Source organism: Mobula birostris, chromosome 3, assembly GCF_030028105.1.
Source record: "Mobula birostris isolate sMobBir1 chromosome 3, sMobBir1.hap1, whole genome shotgun sequence".
Taxonomy (NCBI): Eukaryota; Metazoa; Chordata; class Chondrichthyes; order Myliobatiformes; family Myliobatidae; genus Mobula; species Mobula birostris.
This window is the reverse complement of record NC_092372.1, coordinates 86584466-86606979: the sequence shown is the minus strand read 5'-3', so window position 1 is coordinate 86606979 and position 22514 is coordinate 86584466. Positions and strand designations below refer to the sequence as shown.

Here is a 22514-nt window from a genome sequence, read left to right as displayed (position 1 = left end):
ATTAATCTTAATAGCACAATATTGACAAAGTATTAATCATCAATGCCTGAATTGATTTTGCACCTCATATGGAGACTGGGAAATGCTTAAACACAAGGTAATTTTATTTCCCCTTGAAAGGACTTTTGATATCTTAAATGTGAGAATCAAAATACTTTAGAGGCAAACAATCAACCAAATTGATCTGTATGAGTGCTCCTGAAATGGGTGTAAATGAACATTAAACTTCATGGAAATTTGATTACAATGTATTCAAACCTTAGTTTTGGAGTTGCCATCATTATTCTCCAATTAAAGTACCTCTCTGACAAAATGGTTTTTGACCTGAAAATGGTGTTTCTCTTTTCATGTATGTTTCTCAACTTACTGAATGTCTCTAGCTCCCTTGTTTCCATTTATTATAAATGTACCACAAGATGCTATACTGAATTATTCTAAAAGGTAAATAAAAATGATGAAAAGTAGAAGTAAGCTACATGATCCCCTGAGCTTGCTACGGTACTCAGTAAGAGAATTTCTGGTTTTCAACCTTGATTCCATTTTCTTTGCCCATTTTTTATACCTTTTGATACTCTTAAGAGCCTAAAATTTATTTATCTTTTTAAAATATACTCAACAATAGAATATTCACTGTTCTCTCCAAAGATCAGGACACACAATTCTTGATTAATAACAACTTATCAAGATATTTTGCTGGTGACCTGACAATTACGACTGCGATAAGACATCAGACAGCACACCTGGTGAAAACTAGTCAAATGAACTACTAAGATAAACAGGAATATTACAGATCTGGCATAACTGAAACAGAAAGACTGGAAGGAGGCAAGGCAAAAATATACACAAAATTTAACTTCACAAAATCTCATCTCTTCTGAACCTTGTTAAATTTAAGTAAAGAACAAATCACAATAAATAATTCAAAACCTAGATATATTTAGACCAGTTCATGTTGAAACTGTCTAAGAGAAATAGTTAATTAAATATCTTGCAGAAAATTGCTATTACTTACTGCAGAAAATGCAATCTCTGCTACACTGGACACATCAAATGTAGATTTAGTGATCACTTTCTGTTGCTGAATACAACATCACAACATCACCATGAGCTCCTGGTTATCCTCTACTTTAATTCTCTGCACCTCTCCCACCCTAATCCCTCTGTCTTTGTCTTCATATACTTTTCACTTAAGTTCAAGTTCAAGAAACAAGAGCGTTCTATAGCAGTGGTCCCCAACCACCGGGCTGCAAAGCATGTGCTACCAGGCCGCGAGGAAACGATATGATTTGACGATATGAAACAGTATGAGTCAGCTGCACCTTTCCTCATTCCCTGTTACACACACTGTTGAACTTTAACGCACGCAAGGTCATTACGCACGCGAGGTTATCAGTGACCCAAGGTGTGCAAAGGAATGGGTCTGTGACCCATTTGTGAATGTGCCCGGTGAATCATCCATGTCAGCGCGGAAAAAAGATCAACTCCTCGAACTTGCAAATGATGGTGGGCTGAAAAGTATGTTTGACATAACATCTCTGCCGGCATTCTGGATCAGAGTCAAGGCTAAATATCCTGAAATAGCCATGAAAGCACTGAAAATGTTGCTTCCATTTCCAAACACGAGGAATTCTGCAGAAGCTGGAAATTCAAGCAACACACAAAGTTGCTGGTGAACGCAGCAGGCCAGGCAGCACCTATACGAAGAGGTACAGTCGACGTTTCGGGGCTGGGGACTGGGAGATCGTTTCGCTGAACACCTACGCTCCGTCCGCCAGAGAAAGCAGGATCTCGCAGTGGCTACACATTTTAATTCCACGTCCCATTCCCATTCTGATATGTCTATCCACAGCCCCCTCTACTGTAAAGATGAAGCCACACTCAGGTTGGAAGAACAACACCTTATATTCCGTCTGGGTAGCCTCCAACTTGATGGCATGAACACTGACTTCTCAAACTTCCGCTAATGCCCCACCTCTCCCTCGTACCCCATCCGTTATTTACTTATATACACACATTCCTTTTCTCTCTCTCCTTTTTCTCCGTCTGTCCCTCTCACTATACCCCTTGCTCATCCTCTGGGTTTCGCCCCCCCTCCCCCTTTTCTTTCTCCCTGGGCCTCCTGTTCCATGATCCTCTCATATCCCTTTTGCCAATCAACTGTCCAGCTCTCGGCTCCATCCCTCCCCCTCCTGTCTTCTCCTATCATTTTGGATCTCCCCCTCCCCCTCTCAAACCTCTTACTAGCTCTTCTTTCAGTTAGTCCTGACGAAGGGTCTCGGCCTGAAACGTCAACTGTACCTCTTCCTATAGATGCTGCCTGGCCTGCTGTGTTCACCAGCAACTTTGATGTGTGTTGCTTATATTTCCAACATCATATTGCCGCGAAGTGGAGTTTTCTGCAATGAATGCAATGAAAACTAAAATGCGGAACAGACTGGACATAAGGAACCCTCTTTGAGTATCGCTGTCTCCCATCACCCCTCGATGGCACCGTCTTGTTGCAGGAAAACAAACCCAGGGCTTCCACTGATTCAGCGATATTGGTGTGTTGCAATGATTTTATATGTTCATACGAGGAAAATATGCAAACGTTACTTAAAATGTTATGATGCTATTGATTTATAAGTGACTTATAATTCAGTGGTCCCCAAACTCTGGGCCACGAAGAATGCAGCGGTAGCCAGAACGCACCCAGCGCATTTTTAAGTAAAAAGCCAAAATAAACAAGCTAATTGATTAGGTGCCTCCCGGCATGTAAACGTCGGCCCAGATCAGAGGCAATTGCCAATTGTGTCACCTCTGATCTGGGTCGACATTTACGTGCCAGGCGGCACCTAATTAATTAGCTTGTTTATTTCGGCTTTTTTCTTAAAGATGTGCTGGGTGCGTTCTGGCCACCGCTGTACCGCTGCATTCTTCGCGGCCCAGAGGTTTGGGACCACTGTTATAATTGACTTACCACTACATTCATGCGAGGAAAATATGTGTTTAATATTAAATTCGTTAGATAAACCTCTTTAGAAATGAAATTGAGTGTATCAGCCACTTATAAGTGACTTATAGTTGACTTATCACCTATATTCCGGTTATGTTTAACACCCCCACATCCCTCCAGGTTGGCCGGTCCGTGGTGCAAAAAAGGTTGGGGACCCCTGTTCTATAGCACTCTTATCTTGCCAATGAGTTCTACAGATTCATATCTAACCACCTCAATACTTTCCAACAGCAGGTGCCGAATATGGAAAATATTTGCACCAAACAATGAGGATGGAGGTGGTGAGGCTATTGCCTGGACCAGGGCCCCATTTTGATACACAGTATGTGGGTGGTCCACATGTAAAGCCTCAATGCAATCAAAAGAAAGGCAGCCAACTTTACTTCCTTAGATGGTTAATGAGGTTTGTAGTGTCATTGAACACTAATAAACTTCTGCAGATGTACTGCTGAGAATATCCTGACTGGTTGCATCAATGTCTTGTACGGCAATTCGAATACACAGAAATGTAAGAAGATGCAGAGAGTAGCGGACTCAGCCCAATACATCAATGGAACATTCTTCCCCACCATCGATGATACCTACATGAGATGCTGCCTCAAAGGGACCATCTATCATCAAAGATCCTCACTAGCTGGGCCATGCCATCTTCTTGTAGCTACCATCAGAGAGGAGTACAGAAGCTTGAAGTCCCATAACAGCTACATCCCTTCAACTACTTGGTCTTTGAACCAATCTGCAGCACCCTAAACACTACCTAAGTGTAGCAACACTTTGACCACCTTGCACTACAATGGACTTCATTTTTTTGTTCTAATTGCATTTTCTTGTACAATTCTGAAGAATGTTTTTCTCTTGTGAATATTTTGTATCTGAAGCTACGTGCCTGTCATGCTGCTGTGAGTAAGCTTTTCATTGCACTGTGCATACACATATTTGTGCATATGACAATAAATACCACTTTGATCTACAGTATGTTTCAATGACTCTGCTCTGCTGGTCTTTCCAATGCTTCCCTTCCCTTGAGTATTCTGCCTGTGACCATTTACATTTAACTTGGACCTATCTTGTTCTGACTCAATGGAATCTCCTACTTGCCTTAAACTCCCCCCCCCCCCCTATTTTATCACTTTTGTTCTCCACTCCACCAAAAAACCTTTCCTTTAACTACTAGTACAACAACTCATGCCCCTCTTTTGCCCCCAGTTCATCTCTTTTCCTTGGCTGTGTATTTGCTTACTCTCAGTTAATTTCATATAGGATACTTGCAACTAAAACAGCAAAAGGGTGAATTAGACCTACACAATTAGGTTGGATTTAAAACCTCCCGTGAGAATTAAGAGGTGTATTAACTCAGTGTCATACCCACATTTGTATTTTCATTCTCAAAACACAAATTCAGAAATTTAATTAAAGGAACCACAACACTAAGCATCCAAGTCAATGATTTTATGAAATATATATGTAATAATGGGACAAATCTTCTGTGAAATTCTATGCTAGCATGAAATTCCACAAATTCTCCACCTCTTATGCTGAGAGTGAACTCCCTAAAACTGTACTATGTTAAATTGATGGAAATATGAAGAGCCCTATGAAATCAATGGGCTTTGAATGCAAATGTTTGTGGTTTTACTCTTCTGACCTATAGCAATATATTTAATTTTAATGGGTTTTGAGTGACTGTGAATGTTGGTAAACAAAGATATTTATAAACTTTCAATTTAAACTGCAGACTTGACAGCCAGCAAGCGGGTGGGAAGGACCTCACTATTCTTGTTTGCTTAACTGCATCTCTCTCAGATCCAAAACTGCATAAACAAAAGTATCCTGATCAACCGTCCTCCTTATCAGCCTGCCATAAAATTATCAAAACTAAAGCCAGTAAGTTCATGAAGTATCTGTTCAGAATTAACAAAAGTATCTAAATTTTCTTTCTGAAATTGATTAATGGTAGACATAATAAATGAGGACTGAGATTTGATAATGGAAAAAAAAAGGGGTGAACCACTGGATGTAAACAAACATTATAAATACAATATAAACTAGTGTCTCTAGTTAGAGACAGGGTGTAAAATACCCTAATACTCCAAGATATGGCACTTATCCTATATTAACAGAAATAAAATGCATATAGTTTAAAGTGACATTATGGAACTAAGAAAGAATTCTCCATTTGATCTTTACCATTTCCATACAATGGAAGAATACAGACTATTTTCTTTTTTGATCAGACAATAGTTCATATTTAAAATTGAGCTGAGAATATAGTCTGGCTCTATTTTTGTTTTAAAAAACTTTGCAGATGGCAATTCTGATGGATGCAAGGGTATTGACAGAAATGTTGTTTATACTAATGGTGTTTGTCTAAAGAAATTTAATTCTACACAGAATGCAAGCACACTAAAGCTACAATAACGTGAGAATTGATTATTTCAACTTTTTAAACTGGTCTTGCTATCCACATATCAACAGTAAAAGGGCTGCAGCAAGAGCTTGTATTAAGAAAGTAGCATTTTTGTTCTTTGTGCCTAATTAGTTTTGTGCTCTCACTCACCTCCACTTATCTTTCCCGGATGCCGAGGAGTCAATCTTGCTAAACTTACGTATTTATCTGGCAAAGCAGCAAATAGGCCACAACTGAAAATATATTGGAACATTATGTGCCTTATCAATTTAAATTACTTTTGTGAGAACACCTAAATAAGACCACAAGATATAGGAACAGAAGTAGGCTATTTGGCCCATCGAGTCTGGTCTGCCATTCAGTCATGGGCTGATCCAATTCTTCCAGTCATCCCCACTCTCCAGCTTTTACCCATACCGTTTGATGCTCTGGCTAATCAAGAACCTATCTATGTCTGCCTTAAATACACTCAATGACTTGGCCTCCACAGCTGCTCATGGCAACAAATTCCACAGATTTACCACCCTTTGACTAAAGTAATTTCTCCACATCTCAGTTCTAAAAGGACGTACTTCAATGCTGAAGTCATGCCCTCTTGTCCTATTATCCCCCACCATGGGAAATAACCTTGCCATATCTAATCCGTTCATGCCTTTTAACCTTTGTAATATTTCTATGAGATTCCCCCCTCATTGTCCTTAACTCCAGGGAATACAACCCAAGAGCTGCCAGACGTTCCTCATACAGTAACCCTTTCATTCCTATCAGTCAACTTTCCAATCTACACCACTCTAGGACCTGCTGTGATTATGAATAAAATAATTGTACCCGGACTTGAATTTGGGCAAATTCCTTTACCATCTTGATTCTGATATATTCTCAATCTTTAATGACAATATGAATTTCATTATGTGTATGCCTGGAATAAAACATTTAAGAACAAAGTTAAAGTGCTTAATGATCAATTAAAATTTAAGTCGTGAAGATGAAAGGAAAGTAAAATAAATGGGATATAATATGTATTAGTGGTTTTTATTTCAAAACACTTTACAAGAAGAAAACTTATAATAGTATTATTTTAAATACTGAAAAAAGTAACAACAATCTGGCTAAACAAGTTAGCACTGATATTTGACACTTCTGGCACTTTAAAAGTTTTCACATGTTGCACTAGTAAGATGTTCCAAAATAGTTCTGTGAAGGTGAAAGAAAGATAAATAGTATTTTTTGCGCATTCCTTGTGCACAAAAGAAACTATCAACATACTGGCGTACAAAGTTGTTCAGTGATCTACCATATGAGTTTCTATTACAAAATTCTCAAACATGCAATGCAAATTGAATCAGTAAACGGTTAGAAATTGTTGTTTAATGTTCACTGCAATCAAATCTACTGGCAGTATATTTGTCCCTGTGTCATAACATAGCACCTATATAACAAAGCAAAATGAAACATAATAGAGTTTAAGTTTACTTGTCAGAAATATATCTGTAGAAAAGAAAAATCACATCACAGAATTCTCTTTTAACTAAATTAAAACTAACTCAAACCAGCTCATTTTGTCATTAGAAATTTCTTTTTGTAATACTGACTGAAATTCAGTTGACTTCATCTGCAAAACAAGCAAACTAGCAGCTAGAATTCTTGCTGCTTTATTAGGATGCCACAACTGGAAAGGTGGAGGTGGGAGGGCAGTTTCCACTTCAACAACTCGGGATGTTCAGCTATTTGTTTCCTATATTTCTTATGGCTTGCTTTTGCATAGATTCTGTATCCATATCCACTCTAACACTCTACATCCAGCCTGTACAAAGGTTCTAAAGTCTTTACATCATAAGATATTAACTGTTGAGCATCTTTTGGAGGATAGATCCGATATTAAAATTTTAAGAAGCCTCAGCAAATAATATTCAACTTACAAACATTAGAAGTATTATACAGGGAGATTAGGTACATAGCTTCCTGAGACTTACTGTTCAATTTATAATCAAATCAAGATGTATAAAAACAAATATGCAAACTATTAGCTTCAGGCATAATTTTGATGACATGGCAACACCACCTCCAGCTGGTTTGAAAAAGTTTTTGACAGATCCTTCAAATTTCTTAATGACAAGTATTCCGGTAAATGCTTTCACAAAAACAAAGGCTTTCAGTACAAGTGTTCTGCAAATATGTGTATAAAAATCAAAATGTACTTAATACTTCTAAATCGTGATGACAATCAAAAGTCTGGATAAAGGCTCCCAGACATGACCACACACCAAATCACAACTCTTTCATTAAAGAAATACTTCCAGTCACTATATTGCAACACCCATAGAAATTTTGTATGTTAATATAATTCAAAGTGATAGGGAATTAACATGTTCATAGAGCTTTATCACTCTCAAAATATAAATCTTATTTCAGAAGCAAATACTAAGTCATATAAATAATTTGCAACATAGATTGTTTATCAAAGTAAATAAATTTTAAATTTAATTGGTTTGAAGAAATGCATGAATATAGACAAATTCCCTTTCAATATGGAATCTGTAATTAAGTCATAACGGCAATACTCTTGGAAAACAGACGTAACATTGATTTGAGTGAAAGGAACAGAACACTAGTTTACGACAGAAGAAACAGGAAAAATAGTTTACGTGCATATGGTTTAGATGTAAACTCTTTGGATCAATTTCTTCAATGATACTTACCCTGATAATTTGGTAGTGGTTGATGTAAGACAAGGTCCAGTTGATAGCGTTGAATTTGTACTATTCTTCTTTGTTGACAGATCAAGCACTCCATCTGCTAATAGAAAGTTTGGTTCAATTTTTCGAGAATACACTCTTTAAGGTGTTTAAAGTTAAGTAATATTTACATCTTGCTCTTTACTAAATAACAAAACCAAACCTGTCAGCTCAGATCTTCAGATAAAATTCCAGTTAAATATTGAAGATGCCATAATCTTTATGAATACCTACTGACAATTTCAATTTTTCAAAATATTAGAAACAGTTTTGAATTATAAATAAAACTATTTATGCATTGAAATCAATAGATAGGGATCCAAAATATCACCAGCAACTGAGGATCTCCAACATGACCAAACTCCTTGGATAAAAGGGAATGAACTGAACATTTCGCCTCCACTCTTTACAAATAAAAAATAGGGCCACTTCCACTAGGGATCTCTTATTAAAGCAGAGAGAATGCCAAAACTTTGAACATTACCAAAATAAGTCTAATATAGAGAACATAAGAATTGTGTAAATGCAAGCAGAGAAAGCAATTATTCATCTTTACGGAAAATATTTCCTCCAAGTCTATGAAAATCATTAGTTTCTTGTCACAAAGAGATAACTTCAAGAAGGTTATTCATTTCATTTCAAATTTAATAACTAAATTCATTAAAAATATTGGTGAAAAATTGCAATGCCTGACATCAAAATAAAAGAAATTTTAATCCGTTTTGAAGAAAAAGCATGTGAAAGTTCTATGACAACCATTTTCCAATTTTGGAAAGACAATTACAAAGGTGAATATACAGTATTCCAAAATCTTTACTTCCTGTGCAGAGTGTTGCTAACTTTGCAAAAATAGCTATTGTATCACCAGAACTTTTATACGACTTTGATATTATCTTGTAGAGCTGAGAACATGAACAGATCAACTGAGTTTCCTCTTCCAAGTTTGCGGGAATGCCAACGGAACTCATCAATTTTATCACCTTCACCACTAATTCTCATCTTGTTCTCAATTTACTCAGACTATTTTGAACATTTGTCTGCCTTTTCTAAACCAGTCTGTCTCCACTTCAGGAGACAAAACTAGCCACAGGTATTTACTACGACCAGAAGAACTCTCATAGCTCCCCAGACCATATCCCTTCCTACCTTGTGACTTATAAGGATGTCACCCCTTTCTCCCAGTTTCTTCAACTCCACCACATCTGCTCTCAAGATAATGTGCTCCAATCCGTGACATCTGGAATATCTTCCTTTTTCAGGAAACATCTCTTCTCAAGCGCTCTCTCGTATTTCCACATTTTAGGACTTCTCTCATTCCGACTCTCTCCAGACAGAAGACAGATAGAAATACTCCATTCCTTGCCTTTCACACTACTAGCCTCCACATCTAGCATATATATCATCCTTTGTCATTTCAGCTAGCCCAATGCCCTTGAAAAGTCTACCAAAAGAAGTGGATACAGCCGAGTCCATCATAGGTAAACACCATCTCACCACTGAGCACATCTACAATGGTATGTAACCCTCAGGTTCAGCTAGCGGCTTGCTCTAGGGAAGGACAGCCTTCGGCCCAGCCGAACTTGAGAAATCTTGTTTGGGTGGATGCTATGTGATGTGTTCTCCTGTTACAAATCAGTACCACAAAATAACAAACAGTACACAATATGCAATTAAACGATTGACCTTTACAATTCTTAATTTGACTACAGGGTTAGTAAAGAAACAAAAAAAAGAACCCATTCTCATGAAACAGTCTATTTCGTAATGTAGGAGCTCACGGTTTTCCCATCAGTTCATTCTCCATCAATTTTCTCCCCAGGTGTCGACTCCCGGCCCCATTCCAAGTCCACTCCATCCTGCAGTCTACGACTTCCCTGTTCTGGCATCTTCTCTCTCCATCTTCCACCGAACAAAAGACCACAAAATCCCTTCTCTGAGACCCACAAGAACAACCTGCCTCTCATTGGATGGCACACATTCCAAAGCCCCTGTTATCTCTAGTCATATCCCAAACATTGCTGCGACAGAGAAACCATTACATTAGCAGTGAAAAATTACAGAGAGGCCATTACATTAGCAATGAAACCTTACAGCACGTTACACTCTCTCCCCCCCCCCCCCAAATTTAGTCATGTCCTCATGATGTTGAGATAATTCACCAACCGTTCCTGCAAATTACGAAGTCCAACCCAGGTGTAAAAGGCAGTGACATAGCTCCCCAAAACAGTAGAGGTCACACTGTTCCCCTGGTGCTACATAGGCCAGCCTATCCAGTACTCTGCTAATTCTCTGAGACCTCTGTTCTCCCTCACCTAACACTTCAGGTTCCGACACTACTGGGGATATTTTTGGTCTACCTGGCAAGGCCCCGCCCCCCCCCCCCCCCAGCCTCTCACTCGTGCCCATTGGCAACTCCGACCTCTATGTCCTGTGGCCAACCCCCGCTTCATCTGTTGCAGGGTCCCGTTGCAACCCAGGCTGTCCACAGATAGCTCTCCCAATTTCACCTGACTCAGTGGGAGAAGGGCTGGCAGTCTCTTCCTCAATCACTGGGGAGTCAGCAAAAAGCAGCATATACCACACATCCAGTTCCTCGTCCTCAATATCAGTATCCCTCTCAGGGGTTGGGGCTGGCTTAACCTCTCCTGCTGTTGGCCCTGCAGTCGACCCGCGTTTCCGCAGAGTCCTCTTACTAGGTGTAGGATCCAAGTTGGGCTCTGGGTCTACCTGCACCTCTTGTACCAAGGGCAGCAGGTGGTTCCGATGGAGAATCTTGATAGGCCCATTCCCATCTTCTGGTTTCACCCGGAAAACTGGAAGGTTTGGCATCTGACTCTCCACCACACAGGGCGTAGCCACCCAGCGGTCAGCCAACTTATGCTTTCCAGGTAGCCCCAAATTCCTTATGAGGACTCGGTCTCCCGGCAGGAGTTGGGACAACCGCACCTTTTGATCATAACTCCTCTTATTCCCTTGATTCTGCTTGGCAACCACGACCCCAGCTAATTCATAAGCCCTTTTCAGCACTCTTCTCATATCATACACATACAGGTGTCCCCCGCTTTTCGAATGTTCGCTTTACAAAACCTCAGTTATTAGTTACCTATTTTTGCTAACAGAAGGTGTTTTCACTGTTACGAAGAAAAGCAGCGCGCGATAAAAAAAAGGCAGCGCGCACTCCGAGCAGCTGCTCTCCCCCGGATTCGGAACGGCATTCTCGCTGGCATTGCTTTAACACGTGCCTGTGAGCATCCGTGAGTAAGATGAGTTCTAAGGTATCGGAAAAGTCTAAAAGAGCTCAGAAGGGTGTTACACTTAGTGTAAAACGAGACATAATTAAGCGTTTCGATCGTGGTGAACGAAGCAAGGACAAAGTGAGTTTGGCTTGTGGAAGTTGACGAAGATGATGTTGAAGAGGTTTTGGCATCCCATGACCAAGAACTGATAGATGAAGAGCTGATGCAATTGGAAGAGGAAAGGATAGCAATTGAAACTGAATGAGTAATGATAAAGTACGACTTTAATTTTGAAAGGATACGTTGGTTTAGGGCATATTTGAAAGATGGTTTGAGTCCTTACAAAGAACTGTATGATAGAAAAATGCACGAGGCTCAGCAGTCAAGCAAGTCTTCCACATCAGCCACAGCAGACAACGAACCTCGACCTTCGACATCGAGGCAAGCAGAGATAGGAGAAGATGACCTGCCTGCCCTGATCGATGATGAGATGACACCCCAGTGTCCCACCACCCCAGCCCCTGGGCCGCGGACAGATACCAATTCGCGCAGAATGCAGTGGTAGCCGGGAGGCACACAGCACATCTTTAAGAAAAAAGCTGAAATAAAATGCTAATTAATTAGGTGCCGCCCAGCACGTAATTGTCAGCCCAGATCAGAGGCGATTGCCGATTGCATCGCCTCTGATCTGGGCCGATATTTACGTTCCAGGCAGCACCTAACTAATTAGCTTGTTTATTTCGGCCTTTTTCTTAAAGATGTGCTGGACGCGTCCCGGCTACCACTGTACCCCTGCATTCTTTGCGGATCAGTATCAGTTCGCTGCCCGGAGGGTGGGGACCACTGCACCACCCCAACCTGCCACGACTCAGCCTAACGCACCATCATCAGTGTGCTCGGCGCTGTCTTCCCGATTCCCGTAAGTGATACTACACTGTACATACATTATTTCTACTTTATATCGGCTGTGTGTTTTTACATGTTATTTGGTATGATTTGGCAGCTTCATAGCTTAAAGGTTACCAGAGAGCGCTTGTGCCGTGTTTTTGTGGAGAGCGCTTGCGTGAGATTTTCGCTACGGAGAACAGTTCAGACAATGATTGTGGAAAAGTATTTCTACTTTATATAGGCTGTGTATTTATCATATCATTCCTGCTTTTATTATATGTTACTGTTATTTTAGGTTTTGTGTGTTATTTGGCATGATTTGGTAGGTTATTTTTGGGTCTGCGAACACTCACAAAATGTCCCCATATAAATAAATGGTAATTGCTTCTTCACTTTATGACATTTCAGCTTACGAACCGTTTCATAGGAACGCTCTACCTTTGGATGGTGGGGGAAACCTGTACTTCAGATAAGTCTTTGGTGGTAAGTTGCCCTCGTCAGTCCCAAAACAAAGGTCAATGGGCAACCTTGCCTTGCGCCCAAACATCAGATAGTATGGTGAGTACCCAGCAGCTTCATTTCAGGTACGGTTGTAACTGTCGACCAGATGTCTAATATGTTGACTCCACCTGCTCTTCTTGCTGATCTCCAAGGTCCCGAGCATGTCTAGCAAGGTCCGATTAAACACCTCGGGCTAGGGACCACCCTGCGGATGATATGACGAGGTCCTTGACTTCTCCACTCCCAAGCATGCCCAGTAACTCATGGATGAGTCTGCTCTCGAAATCCCATCCCTGATCACTATGTACCCTCCTGGGAAGGCCATAATAAATGAAATACTTCTCCCATAACACTTTTGCCACCATAGATGCCCTCTGGTCCTTGGTAGGAAAAGCCTGAGCGTATCTGGTATAGTGGTCTGTGATGACTAAGACATTCGCTGTGTTGTTGGCATCGGGTTCTATTGACAGGTAATCCATACACACCAGGTCCAGGGGCCCTGCGCTGTGCAAGTGGGACAAGGGAGCTGCCTGCATCGAATGCACGACTTGCAGTATTCTTCGACCTCTGACTTACCTTCTGGGCCAGTAAAACTGGTCTCTGAGCAATCCATAGGTCTTTTCAATCCTCAAATGCCCAGAATCATCATGAAGTGACTTCAACGTAATCCTCCGATACTTCTCTGGCAGAACCAGCTGGCAACACTGGGGTCGGTCTAGGGGGTGACGTGACCCGGTATAAGATCCGGTTATGCAATTTCAGCGAAGGCCATTCTCTCAGTAATGGAGGCAATGTTTCGTCTTCTCCACCTGAGCCATGTCTTCCTTTTTGACTGCTGCCCAAATGCCCGGATCATCTCGCTGAGCAGCTGCCATTTCCCCAGAACTCAACTCCAGCAGCTGATTTGTCTTCAGAGCAGTCATGTTGCAGTAAACTTGGGGAATGACGTCATCAGAAGCTCCCAATTGATCCACCGTTCAATCCTGCCCCTCCTTTCCCTTTGCCTTCACGGTGATGGCAAACTGACACATGGCCTTCACCCCCGAGTCAGGAACGCTCTCCCACTCCTCGTCCCTATCCAGTCCCAAATGCACCAGTCAGGACAAAGCGTCCGCATCAATGTTTCTGCTTCCTGGCTGGTACTTCAAGCTGAGATCATAGGCAGACAATGCCACCAACCATCGATGGCCTTTGGCAACCAGTTTTGCCAAGGTCAGGATATAAGTCAGGGGGTTGTTGTCCGTCCTCACCTCAAACCTGGCCCCGTAGAGATAGTCACTCAGCTTATCCAGCACCACCCATTTCAACGCCAGAAATATCAACTTGTGTGTGGGATAGTTTTTCTCGAAGGGCGACAGACTCCAACTGACAAACGCAACGAGTCTCAACCCGGTGCCCTGATCCTGATACAGGACTCCCCCTAAGCTCTCTCAGCTGGCATCTGTGTGTAGTACATAGGGCAGTCAGGAGTCCTCAAAAGCCAGCACCGGGTCAGTAGCTCCTTCAGTGACTGAAAGGCCTCCTCACATTTTGCATCCCACCTTGGTCCAAAGGGGTCCGACAGGCTAAGGTACTCTCTACCCTCCTGTCCTTTTCTCCCCCTTTCTTCCCCAAGGGAGGGTAACCGCACATACACTGATTCAATGGGTGACTCACTTTCGCATGGCCCTTCACGAACCTCCGATAGTAACCACAGAACCCAAGGAACGAGCGCAGAGCGTTCACAGTCTGGTGCCTTGCCAAATGGTCACCGGCTCTATTTTAGCCGGGTTTGTAGCTACTCCATCCGATAAGAGTATGTGCCCAACATAGCTAACAGACATTTTGCAGAACTGGCACTTGTCTCCAGGGAAAGTTTTAACCCTTCAGCTTTCAGGTGGCCCAGCACCTTCAGTAGCCTTGCTTCATGTTCTTCCAAAGTGGATCCAAACACTATGAGATCATCTAGATACACCAATACCTCAAGCAAGTTCATAACCCCCAACGTCTTCTCCATGACCCGCTGGAAGGTTGCAAGGGCTCCCGATATGCCCTGGGGCATCCTTTCCAACTGGAAGAACCCTAGTGGACATGTAAATGCTGTCTTCTTTTTGTCAACCTCACTCATGGAGATCTGGTAATATCCACTCCTCAAGTCCAGCACACTGAACCACTTTGCACCACTCAGACAGGCGAACGCATCTTTGATCCTCGGGACCGTATTCTGTTCAGAGTCCTATAGTCCACACATGTCCGTACCTTCCGATTCTTCTTTCGGGCCACTACAATTGGGGACGCTTAGGGGCTTAGGAACTCAGTGATGATCCCAGCTTCCTTCAACCTACACGAATACTACTGAGCGTCCTCCACTACCGCAGGGGCCAGTTTCCGTGACCTCTAAGTGGGGTGTCCTCGGTCACTCGGATAGTGTGACGTGTGCTCTTGGAACAACCCACATCAAACTCGTCAGTGGAAAAGACACCTTCCAGCTTCAATATCTTCTCTACCAACCTCCTCTTCCAACCCGCAGGAACTGGGGAGTCCCTGAAGTTGAATGAATCAGCGGTCAACTTCCGCCCCCCACCCCCCACCCAATAGTTTCTCCCCGGCTTGTCTCACAGGGACACTAGATATTACTGTCACCGGGAACAGATGTGCCAGGGGCATCTCCTGCTTGAAGGTGACCTCCCTTTTCGTAGTGTTCCTGACAATCATTGCCATCCTGCTTGCCTGTACAACCGAGGGCTTCTGCATTTCGGGCCTCACCAGTGCCCCAGCAGGAAATCCCGACTCCCCCTCGGGGTCTTCTGGAGCATCCACTAAGAGGGCCTCGCCCTCAGACACTCTGGGAAATTTGGAGGTCCCCATCACTCTTGCTACATCTCCGGGCCATACCACCATTGGCTTCAACTGGGTGAATCTCACAGTCCCTCGTCTAAATTCGGGATCCGGCCCAATGCAGCCACTCACTTCCTCAAAAGCAGCTCGAAACACCGGGTGCACAGACAATGTTCCCAGACAGCTCTCGCCAGCCTTCTCCTTGCAGGCCCCCATGGTCCCCACCAGAATTGAAACGCTGCCCTTCTCAACCAGGTCTGGACAAACCAGCACTAATGTATCACGGACCTCAGACACTCCCACCTCCTCCTCCCATACCTCTCTGATCAGCTCAACAAAAGAAGGAAGGGGACACGTCTTACGAGACTGCCGGAGACCCTAAGTGATCAGGTCCTAGGACTGGGCGCCCTTGGCTATCTGGTCCACTCTTAACTGATCCACCCAGCCGCCTGAATGACTTCCCTGTGCCGCAAGCAATTTAGCTGCCTCTCTAGCCAAAAAATAAAAGCAGAAAGCTTCTCCCCCTTCTCCAGACGCATGTTCTGAAACCCCACCATGAGCTTCACTGGGCTTACTGTCGTTATCAAAAGCATTGTCCAGTGTTTGCATGTAATTGACAGCTGTCGCTATGGGATACCACAACCTGACGGCTCTCATGTCAGCAGCCCACCTACTCAAACTCTCAACCAATCCCTGTCACTTTATGTCATCAGAGCACTGCCACTCATCTAACAACTGAAAGGTCTGCTCCGCCCAAGACTTAAACTCCTCTCCTCCTTTAGGGGTGGGTGTTATTCCAGAGAATAGGCGGAGCCTACCATAGCAGGGACTTCGGACCTCGGCATTTTTCCATTTATTCCCCAGAGTTAAGAGTGGATTCTAACTCAGATTTCTTACTCTCCCCTGGGGGACGGAGACTAATTAGACATTCCAAATCCGACCACTTCTTCCCCTCACTCCTCAGAAACGATAGAACCCTTCTTTGAAATCTCGCCCCCAGCTACTGGAAACTCGACTTGTGATTCAGTCCGCACTGTCACCGCTACGTCAGTGCTGGTCTGCATTAAAACGAGAGCTGCGCCTGCCATTTTATTAAACTTCCGCCCATAATCGCAACTTTAACATTACTTAACAGGCAAATTTACAATTCATCTGGAGTACGAATATCTACCCCACTGGTTCAATGCTCAGGGTAATCACACAGCATCCAACAAAACCAATCCCAGAACGATACCTCCACAATTGTAACCCTTAGGTTCAGCTAGCGGCTTCCTCTGAGGGAAGACAGCCTCCAGCCCGGCCAAACTTGAGAAATCTTGTTTGGGTGGATGCTGCGTGATGTGCTCCCGTTACAAATTAGTACCACGAAGAAACAAACAGTACACAATATGCAATTGAATGATTGAGCTTTATAATTCTTAATTTGACTATAGGGTTAGTAAAGAAACAAAAAAAAGGGCCCATTCTCATGAAACTGTCTATTTTGCAACATTGGAGCTCACGGTTTTCTCGTCTGTTTGTTCTCCATTGGTTTTCCCCCCAGGCGTCGACTCCCGACCCCATTCCAAGTCCACTCCGTCCTGCAGTCTACGACTTTCCCGTTCTGGTATCTTCTCTCTCCATCTTCCACCAAACAAAAGACTGCAAAATTCCTTCTCTCAGACCCACAAGAAAGAACAACCTGCCACTCATTGGATGGCACACATTCCAAAGCTCCCGTTATCTCTAGTCATAACCCAAACATTGCTGCTACAGAGAAACCATTACATTAGCAGTAAAACATTACAGAGAGGCCATTACATTAGCAATGAAACCTTACAGCGCGTTGCAGGTAGATGGCAAAGGAAGGCAGCATCCATCATCAAGGGCCCCCACCACCAATGGGCATACCCTCTTCTCAATATCGCCATCAGGATGGAGGTTCAGGAGCCTCAGAACCCACACCACCAGGTTCAGGAATGGTTATTATCCCTAAACTATCAGGTTCTTGAACAGGAGGGGATAACACCACCCATCCCAACACTGAACTGTTCCCACAACCTATGGACTAACTTTCACAGGCTTTTCATCCCAGGCTCTCAATATTTATTTCTTATTATTTTGCTTGTTTTTGTTTTCTTTTTTGTAATTGCACTGTTTATTGTCTTGTGCACATTGGTTGTTTGTCTTGGTGCGCATGGTTTTTCATTGATTCTTTTATGTTTCTTTGGACTTACTGTGAATGTCTGCAAGAAAATGAATCTCAGGGTAGCATTTATGTACTGAAGGTGACACATATGCAATTTGATAATAAACATACTTTTTGAACTTTGAGCTCCAATATCAATCCCACCATCCCTTCTTCTCCTACCACCCCTTTCCCATGGCCCCTCTGTGACTTTCTCGTCTAGTCATCCCTTCCCACCTATCCATACTTTCTGAGCTTCTGGCACTCTTCCCTGGGACCATAGGTAATGCAACACTTGTTCTTACATCTCCTCCTCCTTCACCATCCAGGAATCTAAACAGTCCTCCATGTGTACCTCCTTCAGCCTCGTATATTGCATTCGGTCCATCCAATGTACTCTACATTGACAAGACCAGCACAAACTGGGCAATCAATACATAAAACACGTTTTCTCTGTCTGCAATGGCCATCTAATCTCCCAATTGCATGGAATTTCAATTCTACTTCCTATCCTATGCCAACCTGCCCATCTTTGGTCTTCTCCAGTGTCCAGCTGAGGTCCAACAAAAAATAGAAGAACAACACATCATATTCCATCTGGGTAATCTACAACTCCATGGTAGGACAATGAACTTTCCAATTTTAGTTGTCACCACCACTCCCCCAAGCTCCCTACTACCTTCCTAGTTTCACCCGTAACACACACAGTTCACCCACTAGATTCTTTACCCTCAGCCTCCTCGTTGCTTCCATTTGCCTACTTTTCTCCTAATAGTTCCAATTATCACCTTCCTTATTTATCTGATTCCAGCTTTTGTGTTCCTGCTCATCACCCACCCAGCTGTCTCCCACCGTCATCCTCTTCTTTCCCAACTCGGCACATTCTGCCTCCCTTTTTTTTTTGCCTGTCTCCACACGTCAACCATCTGCCTTGGTCTCTGGGCAGCATGATGTGTAGTGGTTCATGAACACCCTACATTCCTAGCGATAGGTTCATTTCTCGCCACTCTCTGTAATTAATTTACGTATGTGTTCTCACAGTAACATATGGGGTTTCTCTGGTGCTCCAGTTTCTTCCCACATTCCAAGGATGTATGGACTAGGGTTAGTAAATTGGGGACATACTATGTTGGCACCAAAAGCACGGCGACACTTGTGGGCTGTCCCAGCACATCCTCAGACTGTCTTGATCGTTGACATTTCACTGTACATTTTGACATACACAAGACAAATAAAGCTAATCCTAATCTCTGCCTCCGAAATTCCTCCACTCTCCTGAGTCAATTTGCCTGTCATCCTTTGTCCTTCCTTGTCCAAAATCATCACTGACTGCTGCCCTTCTGCCTCCTTCCTGGCTTTATAGTGACTATTACCCATCTCTACTTTCGGTCCCTAAAGCAGATTATGGTCTTTTGACCCAAAATGACAACAATTCCTTCTCCACACCATTCTCTCAACCCACTGAGTTCCTCCAGCAGATTGTTTATTGCTCCAGATGCCAGCATCTGCAGTCACGTGGCTGCCTGTTTAATTTCATTGTATTTCTTTATTTTGTATATGGAGCTGACACCTGGAAATCCAACTGCGAACTCTAGAGTTGTCCTACCATGGAGTTGTAGATTACCGCAGGTTGGAAACCCCTGCTCTACAACGGCCAAATTGTAATTTTTATTGCAAGACATTTCAAGGCTCCGCGGGAAAAAGAATAATTAAAATAAATCACACAGAGGCAAATCCTGTTGTTCCTGACTTTGACCAATAATATTTCACCCCTATGATTGCTCACTGCTCTTCAATATTCATGACAATGTCCAGAATGAGTGCATCTCTCAACTTTGACGCAGATCATTGTTTACACAGAGGTGGAGAGGCCCTTACTACAGGGCCATATTACATACTATTTAGAGGATTGGGTGTAGAAGGCTTAAGTAAACATCATGTAAATGTTTTAAATCGTATTTAAGTATTCTTTTCTGGACAGTTTCTTTCAAAATTTCTAGTCTTTGCTCAAGCTCCATTTTTACCTACCAAGCCATATTGTGTTCCAAAATTCTGTCACTCTGAAACAACTCTCTAATGGCTATTAATCATATTTATTTCAAACCATTAATTGATGCATTCTGTTGTAACGCCTTATGCATCAGGATAGTGCTATAAGCTTTTCTTTTTGGCCCACTTATTTCCTAGAACTTGAAGGCTATTTGTAAGGTTGGCTCTTTGTTCTGTAAACACGAGGAAATCTTCAGATGCTGGAAATTCAAGCAACATACACAAAATGCTGGTGGAACGCAGCATGCCAGGCAGCATCTATAGGAACACGTACAGTCAACCTCTTTATTCTGTGCTTAGTTTTTAACCCAGATCACTATCCAGTTATAAGAATATAAAGCAAAGAGCACAGAAATTGATCACCTAGTCACTGAATCCACACTGGCTCTATGCAAGAACAATTTAGCCCTTTCTGGAAACACCACCATTTAATTTATTGTTACTGATTATATCTTTTCCAGAATCATCCTATGCCACCATGTCTTAACCTTATAAGTTACCTGATTAGTCACAATTCATCCAAACCTGCTGGTCATCCCATCCCAGCTTCCTCTTAACCCAGTAACAGTGCCAATTGCTCAATAAATCTTAATCCTTGTGCCACCTACCTCTTACAGCTGCTCACTTAACCGTCTAACTTTTTTAGTCTATTATCAGTTCTCACTTTTAAAAATCTATTTTCCTGGTGTGGGCAGCGTTGGGAAGGCAGCATTTTTGTGCCTATCTGTAAGTACTCTCGCACTTCATCTTCATAAGTTGCTGCTGTTCCTGCTGCTGATGAAAAAAACTCTCTCTGCTGGATAGAAAATAGCAGTATTTAGACTCAGTGATAATGAAAGAGCAGCACCCGTACTACATGTCTTCACCAAAGCTTCTTTCCTGTAGCTATCCAGCTTCTCAACAAAACTCACTCAGGTGTAGTACCCTAACTGTTCCTGCACAACATCCGTAAAGTGGCCTTTCCTGCTCTCCTTGTTGTTTGATTATTGACATCTGTGCATGTGACTGTTCTGCTAATTGTTGACTGCTCATGGCTGTTTGCACTATTGCCTTGTAAATTGTTGTTGCTATTGTGGTATTGTCCTGTGTTTTACACTTGGCACGGAACCACAATCAATTCTCATATGTTTCACATACTGGCAATAAAGTGATTCTGATCATTTTCATGTCAGGATGCTTGTGCCTTAGAACATTAGAAAGTTTTTGACAACAGGCCATTCGGCCGAACAAAGCTTGCCAAATTCCTATTAACATAGTGTATTGAAATAACTATTGAGTTTAGATTTGGAGGTCTCTGAGGTTCTACTCTCAACTACACAACTAGGTAGTTTGTTCCTAGTGTCCACAACTCGCTGTGTAAAGAAATGCTTCCTGATGTTAGTCTGAAATCTCCCTTTAAACAGTCTCCACCTATGACCCTGTGTCCTTGTTGATGGATTAATTTTGAAGTAGGACCTGGCATCCATCTTACTGATCCCCTTGATGATGTTGAATACTTCATCATGTCTCCTCTCATTCTACACCTAGTTAGGCTAATAAGATTTAATTCTTTCAATCTTTCTTCATAGCTCATACCCTACAGACCTGGAATGAGTCTAATCATCCCTCTCTGAACTCTCACCAGTCCCTTCACATCCCTCACAAAGTATGGAGACCAAAATTGTACACAGTACTCAAGGCGTGGCCACACAAGCACATTATACAGCTTCAGGATAACCTCTCTAAACCTGGAACTCCACTGAGCGCATTATATAGCACAACATTCAATTAGCCTTCTTAATTGCTTCTGTGCATTGTTTAGATGTTGATAGTGATGAGTCTACCAAGACACACAAATCCTTCTCATAGGGTGCACTTTCCGACTTCAAAGCTCCATATTTCCACTTCCTGTATGCAATATGTTACATTTACTTTCACTAAATTTCATCTGCCATCTGCCCACATCTGGATTTTGTTTAGTTTTAACTCTACTGATTCTGCTGCCTGAATGCTATCAGCCTGTACCCCTAATTTTGTGTCATCGGCAAACTTTAGTTTATTTGTTACGTGTTTATCCAAATCATTAATGTAAATTAGAAACAGTAGCAGCCCAAAAACTGATTCCTGCTGAACCCCACTTTTAACATCCTCTAGGTGTGAAAATGACCTCACTGTAACTTGTTTTGTTTTTGAGCCAATTCTGCACTCATTCATACACCTTACCCTGAATACCTACCTCCTGTAATTTGATTATTAATCTCTTGTAGGGTACCTTGTTAAAAGCCTTCTGAAAGTCCAAGTAAATGACGTCAACCACTCTATTGTTATCATACATCTTAGTTGCCTCTTCATAGAACTCCAGCGTATTAGTAAAATATGATTTCCCCTTTCTGAACCCATGCTGGCTTTCTGCTAATATGCATGTTTCTAAGTTCTTATCAGCTACTTTTCCATCTCATTCTTTATTACTGTTTCCATTATCTAACCTATGATACACATTAAGTTTAGTGGTCTATAGCTTCCAGGGTCAGTGCAGTCATCCTTCTTGCATACCAGAACAACGTGTCTTAGAGATGTACCTTTAGGAATGGCATTCTTATGGTGCGAGGTCTTCATGCTGATAAGACAGCAAAAATCCTTAAGCAGATGAATAAGGCTTATGTAGTTGAGATTTTAATTAGAAAAATTTGACTTTATCAGCCTAACTCATTTGAGATCCTTCTGTCTGACCACTAATCTG

The 22514-nt window shown here is 42.3% G+C and overlaps 1 protein-coding gene across 10 annotated transcripts in view; it reads right to left on the bottom strand.

Annotated features, from left to right (window-relative positions):
- The window catches only part of lcorl (ligand dependent nuclear receptor corepressor-like), a 132984-nt gene that overhangs the window by 46763 nt on the left and 63707 nt on the right, over positions 1 to 22514 (bottom strand). For 6 of the 10 annotated variants that reach the window (XM_072252965.1, XM_072252967.1, XM_072252968.1 and 3 more), the window contains one exon: positions 8102 to 8198. In XM_072252965.1, coding sequence (XP_072109066.1) covers positions 8102 to 8198 — 97 coding nt within the window. Of the gene's footprint in view, positions 1 to 8101; positions 8199 to 17081; positions 17221 to 20323; positions 20592 to 22514 lie in introns of those variants that run through there. The other 4 variants (XM_072252969.1, XM_072252972.1, XM_072252966.1 and 1 more) reach the window with 4 other exon arrangements.